This window comes from Haliotis rufescens, unplaced genomic scaffold (assembly GCF_023055435.1).
Source record: "Haliotis rufescens isolate VD_foot unplaced genomic scaffold, xgHalRufe1.0.p SCAF_2, whole genome shotgun sequence".
NCBI lineage: Eukaryota > Metazoa > Mollusca > Gastropoda > Lepetellida > Haliotidae > Haliotis > Haliotis rufescens.
This window is the reverse complement of record NW_025963890.1, coordinates 19,647,259-19,664,757: the sequence shown is the minus strand read 5'-3', so window position 1 is coordinate 19,664,757 and position 17,499 is coordinate 19,647,259. Positions and strand designations below refer to the sequence as shown.

At 43.1% G+C, this 17,499-nt stretch overlaps 1 protein-coding gene across 3 annotated transcripts in view; it reads left to right on the top strand.

Moving 5' to 3' along the window:
- The window catches only part of LOC124138813 (DNA-directed RNA polymerase I subunit RPA1-like), a 58,051-nt gene that overhangs the window by 258 nt on the left and 40,294 nt on the right, over positions 1 to 17,499 (top strand). For 2 of the 3 annotated variants that reach the window (XM_046505693.2, XM_046505691.2), the window contains exons 2-8: positions 1,860 to 2,043; positions 2,700 to 2,827; positions 4,818 to 5,031; positions 5,683 to 5,899; positions 7,959 to 8,277; positions 9,638 to 9,790; positions 9,939 to 10,076. In XM_046505693.2, coding sequence (XP_046361649.2) covers positions 1,875 to 2,043; positions 2,700 to 2,827; positions 4,818 to 5,031; positions 5,683 to 5,899; positions 7,959 to 8,277; positions 9,638 to 9,790; positions 9,939 to 10,076 — 1,338 coding nt within the window. In that variant the 5' untranslated portion in view covers positions 1,860 to 1,874. Of the gene's footprint in view, positions 1 to 160; positions 451 to 1,859; positions 2,044 to 2,699; positions 2,828 to 4,817; positions 5,032 to 5,682; positions 5,900 to 7,958; positions 8,278 to 9,637; positions 9,791 to 9,938; positions 10,077 to 17,499 lie in introns of those variants that run through there. The other variant, XM_048399739.1, reaches the window with a different exon arrangement.

Genomic DNA, 17,499 nt, shown 5'->3' with positions numbered 1-17,499 from the left:
CAAAGACTGACCTCGTGGATTGATGCAAGGCTTTTCGATCGCCGTAACTGTATTTCAATGTAGTGTTCGAGTCCACTTGAAAAAAATACAATGCGAGCCCCATGCCTGACTCCCCAAAACATATTTCACGAAGGGGTTAATCGCGGAATTATACTTAGTCCATGGTGTATGTAATTTCTGTAACCCTGATAATTTCGTACCCCTACAAATTACGATTAAGAAAATTCTCATATTTCTAACGATTCGTTTATTTTATTTTCATCACCAAGCAATCTTTGCATCCACATTTATAACATCAACCATTCGTTTATTATAACATTCACATAAAAATTATCTTCATACACAATCAAGTATTAAACATGTTTCATTGGCATGTCATGTGTGAAAATACCGGACAAAAAACTTTATAATCAACCCAGTATATTCTTAAAGATCAGCCTAAGTCAACAGGTAAACTTCTAATGTTATTCTTGTTATATGTTAAAATAAAATATTGCCACTATGCACTTACATTGATGGACACTTTAAGGGATTTAGGTCAAGTTCTATTATAGGCACTTTGAATGTTATATATAGATCCAATTCTAAATTAATATTTTATTTGTAACATACTTTATCAGAAAGAGTTCTGGAATCACTTTTGATTTGGGTTACGATATTACTCATTTTGAGGGTTACGAACTTGTTTGGATTATGAAATTACTGCTACCCCTGGCCAAAGAATCCACTTAAAATATGGATTTTTGTTTGTCTGCATACCCTGGATATAATACACTCATATAAGTTCGCTTGTAATTAAGACATGATAGATGTTGCTACATTAAAATGTTATAAAACATATGTCTTTATATATAATATGAAATGCATCATTACATGTAGATATAAAAAAGTCACCTGGGTACAAAACTATGGCACCCAGGTTGAGAACGACACCATCATTCAGCATCATATATAGTCATTGTGGATCATCATGCCCCGATGACATGGATTATTGCTCATGCCATCAGCCATTGGTTGAACTGCCTCAGACATGATTATTTAAAGCAGAGACCATATACCGATCAGTATATGGTCTCTGTTTAAAGACTGCTGTGATTTGGTTATAATATTGCTTTCTGTAGTCCAAGAGACCATTCATTTTAGCAACACTTTTGTTATTTTTCAGTTCAGGGACTGCATAGTGTGGATAAAAAAATTAGATACAACTTGTTTAAATGCTTTGATTTGCAAAATTAAAACATATAACTTTGGAAAGAAATCAATTAGAAATTGCATAAAAGTTGATCAAATGAGTTACATAGTCTGGCCACTGACAACACATGATGATGATGAAAATGATAACAAAACCTTCATTTGTTCTTTTACTGAAGTAAATATGTTAAAACATCCAGCTCTTTTAACATAATTGGCCTTCATTTTAGGCCATGAAACCAACCACCCAGAACATCTACAGTCAAAACTTTTTTCAGTTTATTTACTCAGTTATTGACCAATGCTAAAAATTGGAAAACACATTTAAATAGAGAAAAGGACTAGTCTTCTTTCCGTCAAATGTAACTTCATCTGTTCTGCACAAAAAACAACAACTTCTACTGGACTATTCTTAACTGTAAGCAATAGGTACTAATGGCAAAAATCAGGTCAATCACAATCATTGCCCGCATGCCAAAATATTAGGGCTTTTTGAAATATAGAATAAAATATATGGCCTCGTTTGCTTGGTTTTCTAACTTCCAACTGCCTGGCTCCAGGCAGTGTATCCTGCACTTGGATAACGGTTCTATTGGTTTTGCATGTATCAGGTGTTTCTAAAAAGATTTGACAAGTACTTCAGCATGTTCTACATAAATGTTTTGCAGCATCCATGATTCAAGATGGAGGACTTCAGTGCTGAAATACCTGTATGTCGCCTAAGTGAAGTGTCATTCCGGCTATACACCAGTGAGGAGATCAAAGCTCTCAGTGTCCTCGAGGTCAACAACCCTCAGACTTTTGACATCTTTTCACATCCTACATATGGAGGTCTTCATGATCCTTGCTTGGGTATGTCTTTCAAAACATCGTCTTGGAATCTGAATGATATTTAAGAAGTGGTATTACTGTTACAAATTTGTTCCTGTTTTTAATGAGATGATGTATATGATGTTATAGACATTGTATTGTGAGATCACAGTCCAATATGATATTCAAAAAAGTTAGGGATGACCTGATTCTTTCACATATTAATAGTTTATCTTGCCATGACAGGTTAGGTGAGCTGAAATGGGGTTTAATGTTGTGTTCAAGATTAATTGCACTCATATACCAACGTGTGTATGTGTGTGGCTGCTTGTACTAGTATGGACTAATGCCGATTTTATGGTGCTAGTCCACTGAGATACCATGCCAAAGCTTAACATCAATACCCCACTCAGACACAGCATACTGACCTTGAGCCGACCAGTCCTTGTTTCAGCCCCTTAATGCTGAGCTCAAGGCAGGGTAACAAGTACGATTTTATAGCATCCCTCTACCTTCCACTCTCCGGGCAGATGCTCTGCCACTAGACCATGGAGAAGGTGCCTTGACAGATGAACTATAGCAATATGAAAGAATCAGTTTTTCCTTCCCTTTTTTGAGTAGTATATAATGTTGTGAATCTTTAATAAAAGATTAGATGACCTGTCATGTGGTTGTAATGTTTCCATTCCCTCCCACAGGACCTAACCACCGCACTGAAGTGTGCACGACATGTGGCCTGAGTCACGTGTTCTGTCCGGGGCACATGGGGCACATCCAGCTCCCTCTACCAGTGTTCAACCCCATCTACTTCGGCACACTGTTTAAGGTGATGTAGCAAATGGAGTGCTGGTGCTTCTCCAGACATTTTTTATTACTATGACAAAGCATTGGGAAAGAAAACACATTCTCTTTTTGAATATTATGAGTTAACAGGCTTTGTTCACATGTGGAGTTATCAAACAGGTTTATATTATTAGGGTGTGTAATGGCATGTATTTGTGTTCACTGCTCATTTAAAACTGTTGTTTTTTATGATCATATTTGATGATAATCCATTTCTGATGTGAAGTGGAAGAAACATTTCCTAAAGTATGTTGACAAGTGAAGAAGTTCCCATTTTACAGGCTGCTATTCTTCATGGCAAAATTGAATGTGAGTGAAGCTGTAATGTTTAGAAAATGTGAATACTCTCAATGCAGACCAGTGGACATCCTAAGGGAGAGTTTTGGCCCAGCAAAATGATGCCTCTGCAGTGGAATCCTGTTTATCCTCATCCCTACACCCGGATTTTCGCGAAACTAAATAAATTCTACTTAAGGTGCTTCTTTTAACCAGAAATCTGGTTGCCCGTATCCAGACAGTGAATTACAATTACCACCAGTGCTAAATACACACTAGTGTGTCCCACTTTCCAGACAATGACCACACTTGATGCAGAAAAAGGCGAATCGAGTGTCTGCCAACCTACTAAGCAGAAACGCAGGGGCAGCTAGGGAAAAGAAGGAAATCTGTCCATATAAGAGTACCGGTACTAATACTAAAGTTGTACATGTATATGCAATTTATCCTTGTCCATTTACTGATTTGGGATATACAATGTATTGCATAAAGATATGCAATATATATAATACACATGTTTTTGCAAATGGCGAACGGAATAATTCACCGTAACAGTTGTTTATTTGCCTCTTTCAATAAAGGTAGATACTTGTTCACTATCAATTTATGAACTTTGCAAACGTACGTATTAGCTATTGGCGATTTCATCTGGGGTTTATATATTATAGCTGTGAATTACATATATTGTTACATGTAAAGATTGTGGAGTTTATGAAGAACGATAAACTTTGAACATTCAATTGAAAACTTATTATCGGAAGTATTAACATGCAAAACATTTTTTTGATAATGACAACATTGGTGTATAATAATAACTTTATTGATAATTTATAACAATAATGGCTGTAGTTGTGGCAACTTCCAAACTTTCGGGAAGTTGTATTCTATCGGACCGTCATTCAGGCGATGTTTCTGAGGGATCACGATCTGAAAAATACTATCATGAAAGTATCCCGTGGATAAGCCGACCCCTTTCTACAGAATCTTTTTTCTGGTCCTCAAAATTCGGCTTATACGCGATCATATACGGTAAGAGTTTTTATGCCTCTGTAGAATTTGGATAGGGCAGGTATCTCAGTTATCAAGTGATTCATATATCTGGAAACTTATTTATCTGTACAATATTTTGAAAATGAAAGTGTCCGGGATAAGCAAGGTTTAAATGTATGACATGATGCATATATTATATATTGTTATTGTTGTTTATCTCAAAATCTTTGAACATGAGGTTGGAAATAAAGAAATTTCTTTGAGTGAATTACTTACTAGATTTTCATGCCTAGGGTACATAACATCCAACCTACAGATGAAGAAACTTGCTGAGTGTGTTCCCTTCTTTCAATGCTTTGTCAAATACACCATATACCCTAAAATAGTTAGTTTAATCAGGTACACAATAAACATAGTTTTACCAAACATTCATGCTTCATGTGAGTCACATCTGTCAACAGCTAATGTACGTAAATATCATGAACAGTTTATTTAAAATAATAGCTAAATGAAAAAATAATGTGGATCATATTTGGATGAAAATCAAACAATTAAGTTGCATGACCTTACCGCCAGTAGGTACTAAGATCTACAAAACTTTGTGCTTTCCTCCCACACTAAGCTGACAGGCTGTGATATGAATGAAGTACGTTAGAAGGGGCATCGAAACCAACTCACCCACTCACTAGACATTCTTTGATCTGCAGTTGCTGAAAGGAACATGTTTCGACTGCCACAAGCTGATGGTGGACAACTTCTACTGTAAAGTCTTCATCCACCAGATGGCGCTGCTTAATCGCGGCGAAGTGTCGGGCTGCTTCAAAGTCTCGGCATATGGTGACCACCTCGTGATGGAGAGGGGCAAGGAGAAATACGACCTCACTGAACCTTTAGATCAGTATGTAGCAGACAATTTCCCAGGTATGATACATGTACTTGGTTTAAGATTTGTCATAAACTTTTAAATGATGAGGTATTAATTGTAATACTATTATAAAAGCCCTTATTGGCCTGCTCGGACTGCCAAGTTTTGTATTTGGAGGATGGTTGAATTCGTTCTTGTGTTTTTGACACTTTAGCCAGTTTAGCTTTGTTGTAATTATATCAACTTTAACACCAGTTATATGACTATTGTGTGTGAACTTACTGGAGCAAGTCCTTCTCCCAAACTATTATTGTTATGAGAACTTGGTTCACCGACTTGCATGACTCCCAAATTTTGAAAACTTGCCATTTTCATTTGCCATGACAATGTAGGTAAACCCCAGTGGAGATTTCTAGTTAGAATGGGTCCCAAGCAACCTGTGCTTGTCATAAAAGGCTAATATATGGATTGGATGGTCAGACGCTGAGACATGCATGTCATCGTATCCTAGTGTGGAATGTTAAGCTATGATATTAATCACTGGTGTCTCTGGTCCACACTTGATTATTTACAGGTGACTTTGATATGGTTGGAATATTGCTGAATGCAGTGTACAACAACATTCACTTGTTTGCCAGTATTAATTTCAGTAATCATGAACGTTAAATAGAAGCTTGTTGGTCTCCAGTTTTAGTTCGTGTTTACAGTTCCGGATGCAAATGAGAAGGTTGACCCTCATCTGATGAACCACAAGAACATTCAGGCCGTGCGGAACTCACTGATCAAGCAGTTCATGGATAAGCTGACCAGCAGTAAAACCAAATGTCCGCAGTGTGGTGTGTCACTGAGGAAACTGCAGCAGAAGTATAACAGGTCTATTGGGCTGTACGGGAAGTCGGATGTCAAGAAACACAAGAAAAATATGTAAGTTTTGATTTTTTAAGACTTTGTAGCCTATTGACAGGCAGAAATTGGCAGATCTGTCTAGTGGGACTCTCAGTAGTGCCACCTTCAGTGATGAAACCCTCAGTAGCGACACACAAAGTAGCGGCACCCTCAGTAGTGCCACCTTCAGTGATGACACCCTCAGTAGTGACACACAAAGTAGTGCCACCTTCAGTGATGACACCTTCAGTAGTGCCACCTTCAGTGATGACATCCTCAGTAGTGCCACCTTCAGTAGTGCCACCTTCAGTGATGACACCTTCAGTAGTGACACACAAAGTAGCGACACCTTCAGTAGTGCCACCTTCAGTGATGACACCCTCAGTAGCGACACACAAAGTAGCGGCACCCTCAGTAGTGCCACCTTCAGTGATGACTACCTCAGTAGTGCCACCTTCAGTGATGACACCTTCAGTAGTGACACACAAAGTAGCGGCACCCTCAGCAGTGCCACCTTCAGTGATGACACCCTCAGTAGTGCCACCTTCAGTGATGACACCCTCAATAGTGACACACAAAGTAACGGCACCTTCAGTAGTGCCACCTTCAGTGATTACACCCTCAGTAGTGACACACAAAGTAACGGCACCTTCAGTAGTGCCACCTTCAGTGATGATACCCTCAGTAGCGACACACAAAGTAGCGGCACCCTCAGTAGTGCCCCTCCAGTGATGACACCCTCAGTAGTGACACACAAAGTAGCGGCACCTTCAGCAGTGCCCCTCGAGTGATGACACCCTCAGTAGCGACACACAAAGTAGCGGCACCTTCAGCAGTGCCCCTCCAGTGATGACACCCTCAGTAGTGACACACAAAGTAGCGGCACCTTCAGTAGTGCCACCTTCAGTGATGACACCCTCAGTAGCGACACACAAAGTAGCGGCACCTTCAGCAGTGCCCTTCCAGTGATGACACCCTCAGTAGTGACACACAAAGTAGCGGCACCTTCAGTAGTGCCACCTTCAGTGATGACACCCTCAGTAGTGACACACAAAGTAGCGGCACCTTCAGCAGTGCCCCTCCAGTGATGACACCTTCAGTAGTGACACACAAAGTAGCGGCACCCTCAGTAGTGCCCCTCCAGTGATGACACCCTCAGTAGTGACACACAAAGTAGCGGCACCTTCAGTAGTGCCACCTTCAGTGATGACACCCTCAGTAGTGACACACAAAGTAGCGGCACCTTCAGCAGTGCCCCTCCAGTGATGACACCCTCAGTAGTGACACCTTCAGTGATGACACCCTCAGTAGTGACACACAAAGTAGCGGCACCTTCAGTAGTGCCACCTTCAGTGATGACACCCTCAGTAGTGACACACAAAGTAGTGCCACCTTCAGTGATGACACCCTCAGTAGTGACACACAAAATAGCAGCACCCTCAGTAGTGCCACCTTCAGTGACGGGTAGATCAGCTGATCAGTCTGTGCCTAACCTGTTCTTTGGACATAATGTAGTTTTACTGTATGGTTTTACCCTTGGCGCAGCCATTGTCACATTTACCACAATTAGCAGTCAAATAATAATAAATTGTTTTAGCTTGTTTACAGGTCCTGAGTTTTGGTAATAAAATATTATAAAAAAGATGATTTGTTTCTAATACTTTTCATAAAAGCCTTAATATTGTTAGATGTGGGAATCATGATTACAAATTAAACTTGACAATAATTATGTTGATATTAAAAATTGGCTCTATTTGGTGTCGGCATCTCTGGATTGTGGCTAACTTCAGCTGTTCAACATAACTGCACTTATATAGTGATGTGCATGTCAGTTTTATATTGCTAGCCCAAGGAGATATGTTGCTGGAGACATTAAGGTCTTGGGCGGTGGGGTAGCCTAGTGGCCTAGTGGTCACGCCAAAGGGTTTGATTTCCCCACATGGGTACAATGTGTGAAGCCCATTTCTGGTGTCCCCTGTCGGGATATTGGTGGAATATTGCTGAAAGCAACGTAAAACCACTCACTCACTCATTTAAGGACTATGATTCAAAAAATGGTTCAACGACACAATCAACATGCTCATGTCATTGTTTGCAGGGAACAGAAAAACACGGAAAACAAGAAGACCAAGCTGATTGACCTTGACGAGGACATCGAGAGAGAAGCAGATGTGGAGGAACTTGAAGATGGTGAAGGATCTGATAAGAAGCTTGACAACACACTGTTCACAGACAACAAGGCCTTCACCATGCTGACTCCGTCATTGATACGCCAGCATGTGCAGCAGGTGTACACCACTGCTGGACCACTCCTGCGAATCCTCTTTAAGTCGTTGGCCAAAGTGACAAAGGCTTCCCATCCAACTGACATCTTCTTCCTGGAAGTGATTCCTGTTTGTCCTTCACGATACAGACCTGTAAGTAGCTGCTGTCAAGTTTACAATAACAAGAGTTCTGTTTATGTCAGATATCCATGTTGATGGGCTTCTCTGCTGTGTTTCAGATATCCATGTTGAAAAGCCTCTATGCTGTTTCAGATATCCATGTTAATGGGCTTCTCTGCTGTGTCATATATCCATGTTGAAGGGCCTCTCTGCTGCTTCAGATATCCATGTTGATGGGCTTCTCTGCTGTGTTTCAGATATCCATGTTGATTGGCTTCTCTGCTGTGTTTCAGATATCCATGTTAATGGGCTTCTCTGCTGTGTCATATATCCATGTTGAAGGGCCTCTCTGCATTGTCAGATATCCATGTTGATGGGCTTCTCTGCTGTGTTTCAGATATCCATGTTGATGGGCTTCTATGCTGTGTTTCAGATATCCATGTTGATGGGCTTCTATGCTGTGTTTCAGATATCCATGTTGATGGGCCTCTCTGCTGTTTCAGATATCCATGTTGACGGGCTTCTCTGCTGTGTTTCAGATATCCATGTTGAAAGGCCTCTATGCTGTTTCAGATATCCATGTTGATGGGCTTCTATGCTGTGTTTCAGATATCAATGTTGAAGGGCTTCTATGCTGTGTTTCAGATATCCATGTTGATGGGCCTCTCTGCTGTTTCAGATATCCATGTTGATGGGCTTCTATGCTGTGTTTCAGATATCCATGTTGAAAGGCCTCTATGCTGTTTCAGATATCCATGTTGATGGGCCTCTCTGCTGTGTTTCAGATATCCATGTTGAAGGGCCTCTCTGCTGTGTTTCAGATATCCATGTTGATGGGCCGCTCTGCTGTGTTTCAGATATCCATGTTGATGGGCCGCTCTGCTGTGTTTCAGATATCCATGTTGATGGGCCGCTCTGCTGTGTTTCAGATATCCATGTTGAAAGGCCTCTATGCTGTTTCAGATATCCATGTTGATGGGCTTCTATGCTGTGTTTCAGATATCCATGTTGAAGGGCCGCTCTGCTGTGTTTCAGATATCCATGTTGATGGGCCGCTCTGCTGTGTTTCAGATATCCATGTTGATGGGCCGCTCTGCTGTGTTTCAGATATCCATGTTGAAGGGCCTCTCTGCTGTGTTTCAGATATCCATGTTGATGGGCCGCTCTGCTGTGTTTCAGATATCCATGTTGATGGGCTTCTATGCTGTGTTTCAGATATCCATGTTGAAAGGCCTCTATGCTGTTTCAGATATCCATGTTGATGGGCTTCTATGCTGTGTTTCAGATATCCATGTTGAAGGGCCGCTCTGCTGTGTTTCAGATATCCATGTTGATGGGCCGCTCTGCTGTGTTTCAGATATCCATGTTGATGGGCCGCTCTGCTGTGTTTCAGATATCCATGTTGAAGGGTCGCCAGTATGAAAACCCCCAGACAGCCAACATGTGCCTGATTCTCCAGGACAAGGAGGTCATCACACAGATCATCCAGAAGGTGAAGTCTGGCAAACACGACACTGAGGTGGAATCAGAGGAGGAGCTGCTGCCGGTATGTTGGTGTACACAGGATGGAGCTGTCTTAATACCGATGTATCCTTGCATCTCAAATCATCATTTCTACTATTTGCCTTGCACATCTGCTGTAAGTGGTTTGAATTCAAACTAGTTTCAATACAATACACTTTCTTTGTTTGCAGCAATCAGTTGTCAGTCAAAAAGGCACCTCCCTCACACAGAAGCTGAACAATGCGTGGATGTCACTGCAGTCTCACGTCAATGTCATGGTGGACAGTTCCCTGGATAAACTCTCTAAAGACCAACAGGGCATCAAACAGGTACTAGAGCCTTCATTACCTACCCCCAGGACTTTTATAACAGACTTTTATTACAGACCTTCAGGGCAGATTAGGTCAACAGTTACACTATGTGTGGCCTGGATGAATGTGCAACATCAAAAATTGGTTTTTGGTCCAAATATCTCTTTTTTTATTTATGTGAAGCTATGCGAAAGCTTATGTCTTTCTCCCCCCTTCAAATCATACACGGATCCAGAGGAGATGCAGGGTGTGTGCACACTCTCCTTTTTGAAGCATACTGATCATCTTGACATATAAGTAAAACATAACTAAAAGATTTGGTGACATGTTTTCCACAATAATAACCAAGCACAGACTAATTACATTAAGTAATACGTTACCACTGTTATACCGAGGCTGTTGTCTCCCACAACTGCTGCTATAGCGAAATCTACCACAGAGATCTCAATTACCTCATGCAGCACGTGCGTAGCCACCTAGCTGCCATGTGACACCCTTCACTCTTGTCTCTTCGCTTGCTCTAGCAAGACGTACAATAAACTGCTCAAGCGTTCCTGTTTCTCCGACCATTCGGTGATATTTATTACTGTTTATTCTCTCTAATAAACTGTGCCTTTACGGGGCGTTTGCTGTAACTACGCTTGGAAATATTTTTCCCGCCAAAAGGAAATATTTTTCCCGCCCTTTTTTTTCTATATACTTGCGGGGTGTCTCGTATGCACGTTGCGTCTTACGTTCCCCTGTTCTAGTATATCTTGGGGTTTTTACATCACTTATTCCTCTATATGTTATATGTGTATGTTCTATATTCCCATTGCTCGTTTATTTTCTTGTGAAAATACTCGTTTGTGACTATTTGTGGTGCGTGTGTTGTAACCATGTTTTGCTCTTTGTTCATAGTACAAACAAAATGTCTGACATGGATGTTTCGCCGTCCTCCACCCCCTCTACCCCCGCAACCAGGAGCTGCGGGGTGTGCCGCAAGCAAGCGCTACCGGCTGTATGTGCAGTCCGTTCCACCCCTGTGGTGGCCGGCTCGTCCGGTCGGGGTCCCCTTGCGGGTACCACCACCACAGCTGCGGTGGATCCCTTGGCGGCCCGTGGGCTGTCCGGGGTTTCCGTCGCTGCATTACTTGCATAACTTGTGGACTCCAAGCTGGCGGCCTTATCTCAGGATAGGCCACTGGCTGTTCCGTCCCCAGCCACTTTGGTGGACGCGGGGTCGGACGCGGGGTCCACCGGTACGGCGGCGGCTCCCGTGGTCACCGGTCCTTCCCCCGAACCGTTGCTCCCGCTATCGGTTAAGGACCACGTGGCCATGGTTTATGACCTCTTTGAGGACATGCCCAGGCCGGTACCGCGGGGAATCCACGACTGTGGGTTCCTCCGAGGTATACGATGAGTCTTCCGACACGGCTTTCCCTGCATCAACCTTGCTGCGCGGTATCAAGCCTTCCTTGGAGAACGCCTTCGCCGCGGCCTCCGGTCGGGGTCTCCCGTTGCCTCCGACGTCGTGGAGAAAGGGTTTATTCCCGGTACATGACCTATCCTTTCCCGAGGCTGGTCCTACCGCGGAGGCCCATGTTGAGCGGTTGGGTGTCCGTGCCCCACCGGCTGCTACGGTAACGCAAGCTACCTTGCACCAGCTGGACGCCCTCGCTCGGCACTCCATGTCTCACGGAGACACTTACTTGGCTGCAGCGGCCCGTCTGGTCGAAGGTTCTCCCACGGACCGTGACCAGCGCATTTACAACTGCCTGCTCAGTTTAAATGCTTCCCTGGAGTACGCTGCCGAGGACTCTCGGCACACACTTGCTCTTGTTGGGTCCCTGCATAGGCACCTGGGTGCCGCTCCTAACCGGAGCGCACCCCAGGCTGCTGCGGCCGGTAGGTCTAAGGGGTCGGGTTCTTCTTCCTCTGGGAAGTAGCCCCGCCCTGAGGGCTCCGGTTTGGGCAATCAGCTGCCTTTTCGCGGGAAGACGGGGAACTGGGGGAAGCCCAAGTCGTCTAAGGACGGCAAGGGCCCCTCCAGGTGACTCTCATTGGAGGGGTTCGTATGCCGACAGCGCCAACTTCGGTTGGCCCTTAGGCGAACCCGAGTCACTTGGCCCTGGACAGTTGCGCCTGCCGCAGCCTGTCAGGGCCCCCTCTCCTTCCCAAGTGGGAGCCAGACTCCAGACTTACTGGGAGAATTGGGAACATGTGTTCGACAACCCGTGGGTGGTCAACACGATTCGGTACGGCTATCGGCTTGATCTCAAAGCGAATCCGCCGCTCACCGTTGCCCCGTTGGCAGGTTTCGATTCGGAAACCGATCTTCCCATCCTCGCCGATGCCATCGGCAGGTTGGTGGAGAAGGGGCAGTACGGGAGTTAGCTCTACCAGAAATAACACCGGGGTTTTACTCCAGGATATTTCTCGTTCCCAAGTAGGACAGTGCCAAACTCAGAATGATGCACACGTCCGCTCCCTGGCTGTTTACCCGGTTAACCACCCCCATAGTGGGGTTCCTCCACAGGAGGGGTGTCCGGTACTTCGCGTAACTGGACGACTCGCTAGTAGCAAATCGAATGACGGACACCCTGTCACGCCATCTCGTTTTCGCACGGCGGCTCTTGGAGCAATTGGGGTGGATTATCAATCTCCCCAAGAGCGAGTTACCGTATTTTCTTGAGTATAGTGCGCACTTTTTTTCGAAAAAACACAGCATTGTAGAAGGGGGTGCGCATTATACACGAATTATGAGTTTGGATGTTTTTTTTCCCCATGGAAAGACATTACCGTGAGCACAAAACACCGGGAATACCATGTCAACAAATCCATACTGAAGTACGCAAAATAATTATGGCTATAAAAAGTGTTCTTTGTATATCTGAACTTATGTTTGTAACTTATGTCATTGATTTTATTCAAAATTCCTTATAGTATTGTTTTTATTAATTTCGGCGAAATCGTGTGTGAAGCGATCGGAAGATCGCACAACTCACCGTTATTAACAGCAACCACGGTCAGAATACCGCTATTGACGCCTTGAAACAAACTTTAGTTGACAGAGAATGGATACATATATCATAAATGACATACTTTGACTCGTTAAAAGTCATATTTGTTTTTGTTTGACGATTCTATGTCAACATGAAATTCTCGTGATCACGTGATCATGTGCGCGTGAGCCTTGACGGTGACTGGTCAGACATGTTCCATGTAAAAAATAATACCCGGGAATAGCGATCAGCTGCTTCGCTTAGGGTTATTATTATTTTAAATATGTTTATTAAAGGTTGCATATAATTAAGAAAATAATGGAATATATTATTCCTGATAAATAAAATTGTTTCAGATACAATTGTTGCCGATCCTTGCATTAAAAATCTTATAAAGTTATATCATTGGGTGTGTCTTGACCGAATCACCGGTCGATTCCAAGAAAACGTGTGTACAGCTGATTGCTGTTTCCAGCTTAGTTGACGAGAAAATACGCAAGGTAATCTTAATCCCTAAATATAAAACAATGCCTAGCAGAACAATAAATACTATTTAAACGGTAAATAAACATGTCTGGTGATTTTTTATCTCAAATTTCGAATTTGTACTGACGAAGTTTCTCAGCACCCGTTCGTTTGCCGGACTTCGCTGAAAGGGTACGGTGTAAAAAATTTCTGCGCATAATATTCAAATTTCTTTTTTTCCAAAATATTGAACCCGCTAGAGGGGGGTGCGCATTATACATGGGTGCGCACTATACTCAAGAAAATACGGTAACCCCTTCTCAGAACTTGCTGTTCATCGGAGGTCGTGTTCAACATGGTGTCCCATCGCCTCTTTGTCCCCCCAGACCGGTGGCACAAGATTCAGGTGATGATTGCCAAAGTCTTAGCGGTGCAACAGACTGTTCACTTTTGGGAACAGCTGTTAGGGCTAATTGTATCAGCCCAGGACTGCACCGAACGGGGTCGTCTCCAACTCCGCCCGCTGCAACGGTTTTTAATCCAGTTGTTAGCAACGGAGGTGAACAGTGCGACCGTCGCCCTCCCGGATCGGCTCCGACCGCATCTGGAGTGGTGGACGGTCCCTTACAATGTCTTATCAGGAGTCTCTATGCGGCCCTACCGGGCCACGTTGAACCTGTATACAGACGCCTCTCTAGTGGGCTGGGGCGCCCATCTAGAGGGGGAAGTGAGCTCAGGGCTGTGGTGCGTAGACGAACTAGGTCTTCACATCAATTGTCTCGAGTTCAAGGCAGTGATCCATCCAGTCAATCACTGGAAGCATCGTCTCGTCGACGCCCGGCTCATGCTGGCGACCGACAACACGACGGTAGTGTCCTATGTGAACAAACTGGGGGGAACCCACAGTCACTCGCTACTCGATCTCACGTTCGAGTTTTACGCTCTGGTGGACAGTGTCCCGTGCCAGATACGTGCCCGTCACATCCCAGGTGTGCGGAACGTACTGGCCGATGCTCTATCGAGGCCTCAGGATCCGAGCCCCACAGAGTGGATGCTGAACCCAGTAGTGTTTCAGTGGCTGTGCGAACGTTTGGGTCGTCCAATGGTCGACCTGTTCGCAACGCGGTTCAACAATCAACTCCCGTTGTTTGTATCACCAGTCCCAGACCCGAGGGCCATCGATCACGATGCTCTCGCGTTAGACTGGACGGGCTTGGACGCTTATGCTTACCCGCCGACAGCGTTGATACCACACATTCTCAGCCGGCTCCGAGGAGTTCGCTGTCGAATGTTACTGATCGTGCCCATGTGGCCGAACAGATCGTGGTACCCCGACTTGCTGACCCAGGTCACGCAGTCGCCACTCCCACTGCCTGTGAGACCGGATCTCTTGATCCACCCTCACACCCGTCAGCTTCATCCAAACGCAGGGCAGTTCAATCTGCACGCGTGGATGTTGTCACCGAGCGTCTGAGGAGTAAAGGTTTTTCTCGCCGGGCGTCTCGGGCATACGTTAGTATGCATCGTGATTCTACCCAGAAGGTGTATAATGCACGTTGGGTTATTTTCACGAAGTGGTGTTGTAAACATCACATTCATTCGCCAGATAAGGTATCTGTGCAGGATATTGCTCGTTTCATGTCTCACTTGCGAGAGACCTGGAAACTCTCCGGGGGTTCCATTGCCAACTATGTCTCGTCCGTTGCTACGGTACGGGACGTTGCTATGGGTACCAGTTTCTCCAAAGAGCCGGTGATACGGGGTATTATCAAGGGTTTCAAACAGCACGATCTTAAGAAGGGCCGCCTTCGGGCACCGGCCTGGGATCTTTCCCTATTGTTGCAATCACTTACGGAAGCTCCGTATGAACCCTTGCATAGTGCTTCGTTCCGGCATGTGACTTGGAAAACAGCATTTCTCCTCTCCTTTGCCACGTCGGCACGTGTATCCGAAATTCATGCACTCGATGTCGCCAAGGTACGATTCGATAGGGGTGACGAAGGAGCGGTCCGCCTGGGCCTGCTCATGGGCTTCGTCGCCAAGAATCAGAGAGTCAGGCAAACGGAGAGAGAATTCACTGTAAGATCACTCAAAGAAATCTTACATCCTGCTGATACTGAGGACAGAGCGCTGTGTCCGGTTAGGGCCCTTAAGTATTATCTTAAGGCTTCGAATGAACGTAGACAAGGGCGTGACCGTCTGTTCATATCGTGTAACCCTAATCGCACGGTTGACATAACTCGCAACTCGATTGCGTTGTGGCTTCGTTCTGTCATCAATCTGGCGTACCGGTCTCGGGGGTTACCGGTAGCGGGGTCAAACCCGCACGAGATCAGGGCGCTAGCGGCAACATTTCACCCATTCTCACGAAGAATGTACAATAACAGTTTGGAAACTTGAAAAATTAAAGTCTCAGCTTTCACCATGAAATGATATTTTATTCGTAGAACAAACATTAAAAAACAAGTATATAAAATTTTGGCACTCAAGCTTTGCCAATAACAAAGTTATTAACTCTAACCCATAAAGCAGGATGTAATCTACGTGACCACCATATGTCTATAAAATAATGTAAATGTTAAGTTATTGCAAATCTGTTTTCCTTTTTATCATTATGACTTTGTAGAAAACCATCACGTTATTAATTGTTCACAAGTAAGGTATGCCAATCTTGTTGAACAATGATGGAGCTGACCTTTAAACAATAAAGTGATTTTTAGACGGTTGTTTTCAACAAAACCTGTTAATGATTTCTACATGCCTTAATATTCAGGAAAACAAAGTCAACCTATGATCGTATGTATCTATACGTTCATCAACAAAGAATAACATGACAGAAAATCTAAACAATAAAGTAATACATTTTTGCAAGATAACAAATACTTATTCAGTCACGTAGATTACATAATACTATACAAACAAACAAACAAATTTACAATGGAGCTTCCAGACTTGTAACAATGATTCAGGTATGTAATCATTTCTTGTTATTGTCTTCTTAAGAAACATAAAGAAGTTTTAAAGTGAAAACCTTTTAAAAAAACAAAATCTAATAATATCAAGGAAAATCTTCCTGATTTTTAATTTGAATTAAGAATATTCAATAAAATAAACTACATCGTGGTGTTTAAATAACATGGATGATATTTTTGTTCATACATTCTGGAAATACTTTGTACCTCGATAGTCAAACTAACGCTTACAGTTAAATACAACATCAGAAACTGCTCTGATATGATTATAGTAATCTACGTTACATAAATTGTAATCTATGTTACCTTCATGAATATTGTGATTTCAGCAAGACTAACAAGGATAGACTAAGTATTTACTCTTCAATGTAAACTGTCATCATTACATCTGGCACCTAGGGTGTGAAAATGTCCACCAACAAACACATAATGACACAGATCAGGTAACAAATATGTTCTTCACAGAAAATGTGTAAGCTACGTTACCACCAGTAATAAGCAGCAAACATTATAAAAAAACTGTATATACTGAAACACTATTGGAAAATTATTTATCTGGAGAGAAAACTTGATCAACAAATCTATTGATTTCCTTTTAGATCATGTGAATTTTGATGTCAATGGCCTTCAAAACATTAGTATTGTTTATTCAAGCAACAAACATATCATCACTGCCATGCACTTATAACACTAAAAAACGTAAAAAAGGCAAGTGATTTATATTTCAATAATGCTTGATTTTATGTAAATTCTGACCTATTAAACTTTCAAAAGAAAAATATATACATATTCACACCTTTTTAATTCAGAAAATCTGTAAAAACCTACACAGTTTTTTCCTGTCTTGAAATCACCTGTTTTGACTGGAAACATGTGGTAAACAAGGGGAACAACTGCTGATTGGTGGGAATTAGCACTTATGCCTTCTCAGTGTTGGCATAAAGTGTAGACTTAATGTTCCTGTAATTAACTCCCTTTTTTATTTCAAGATGTCACGTAGCTTACATCACGTAGCTTACA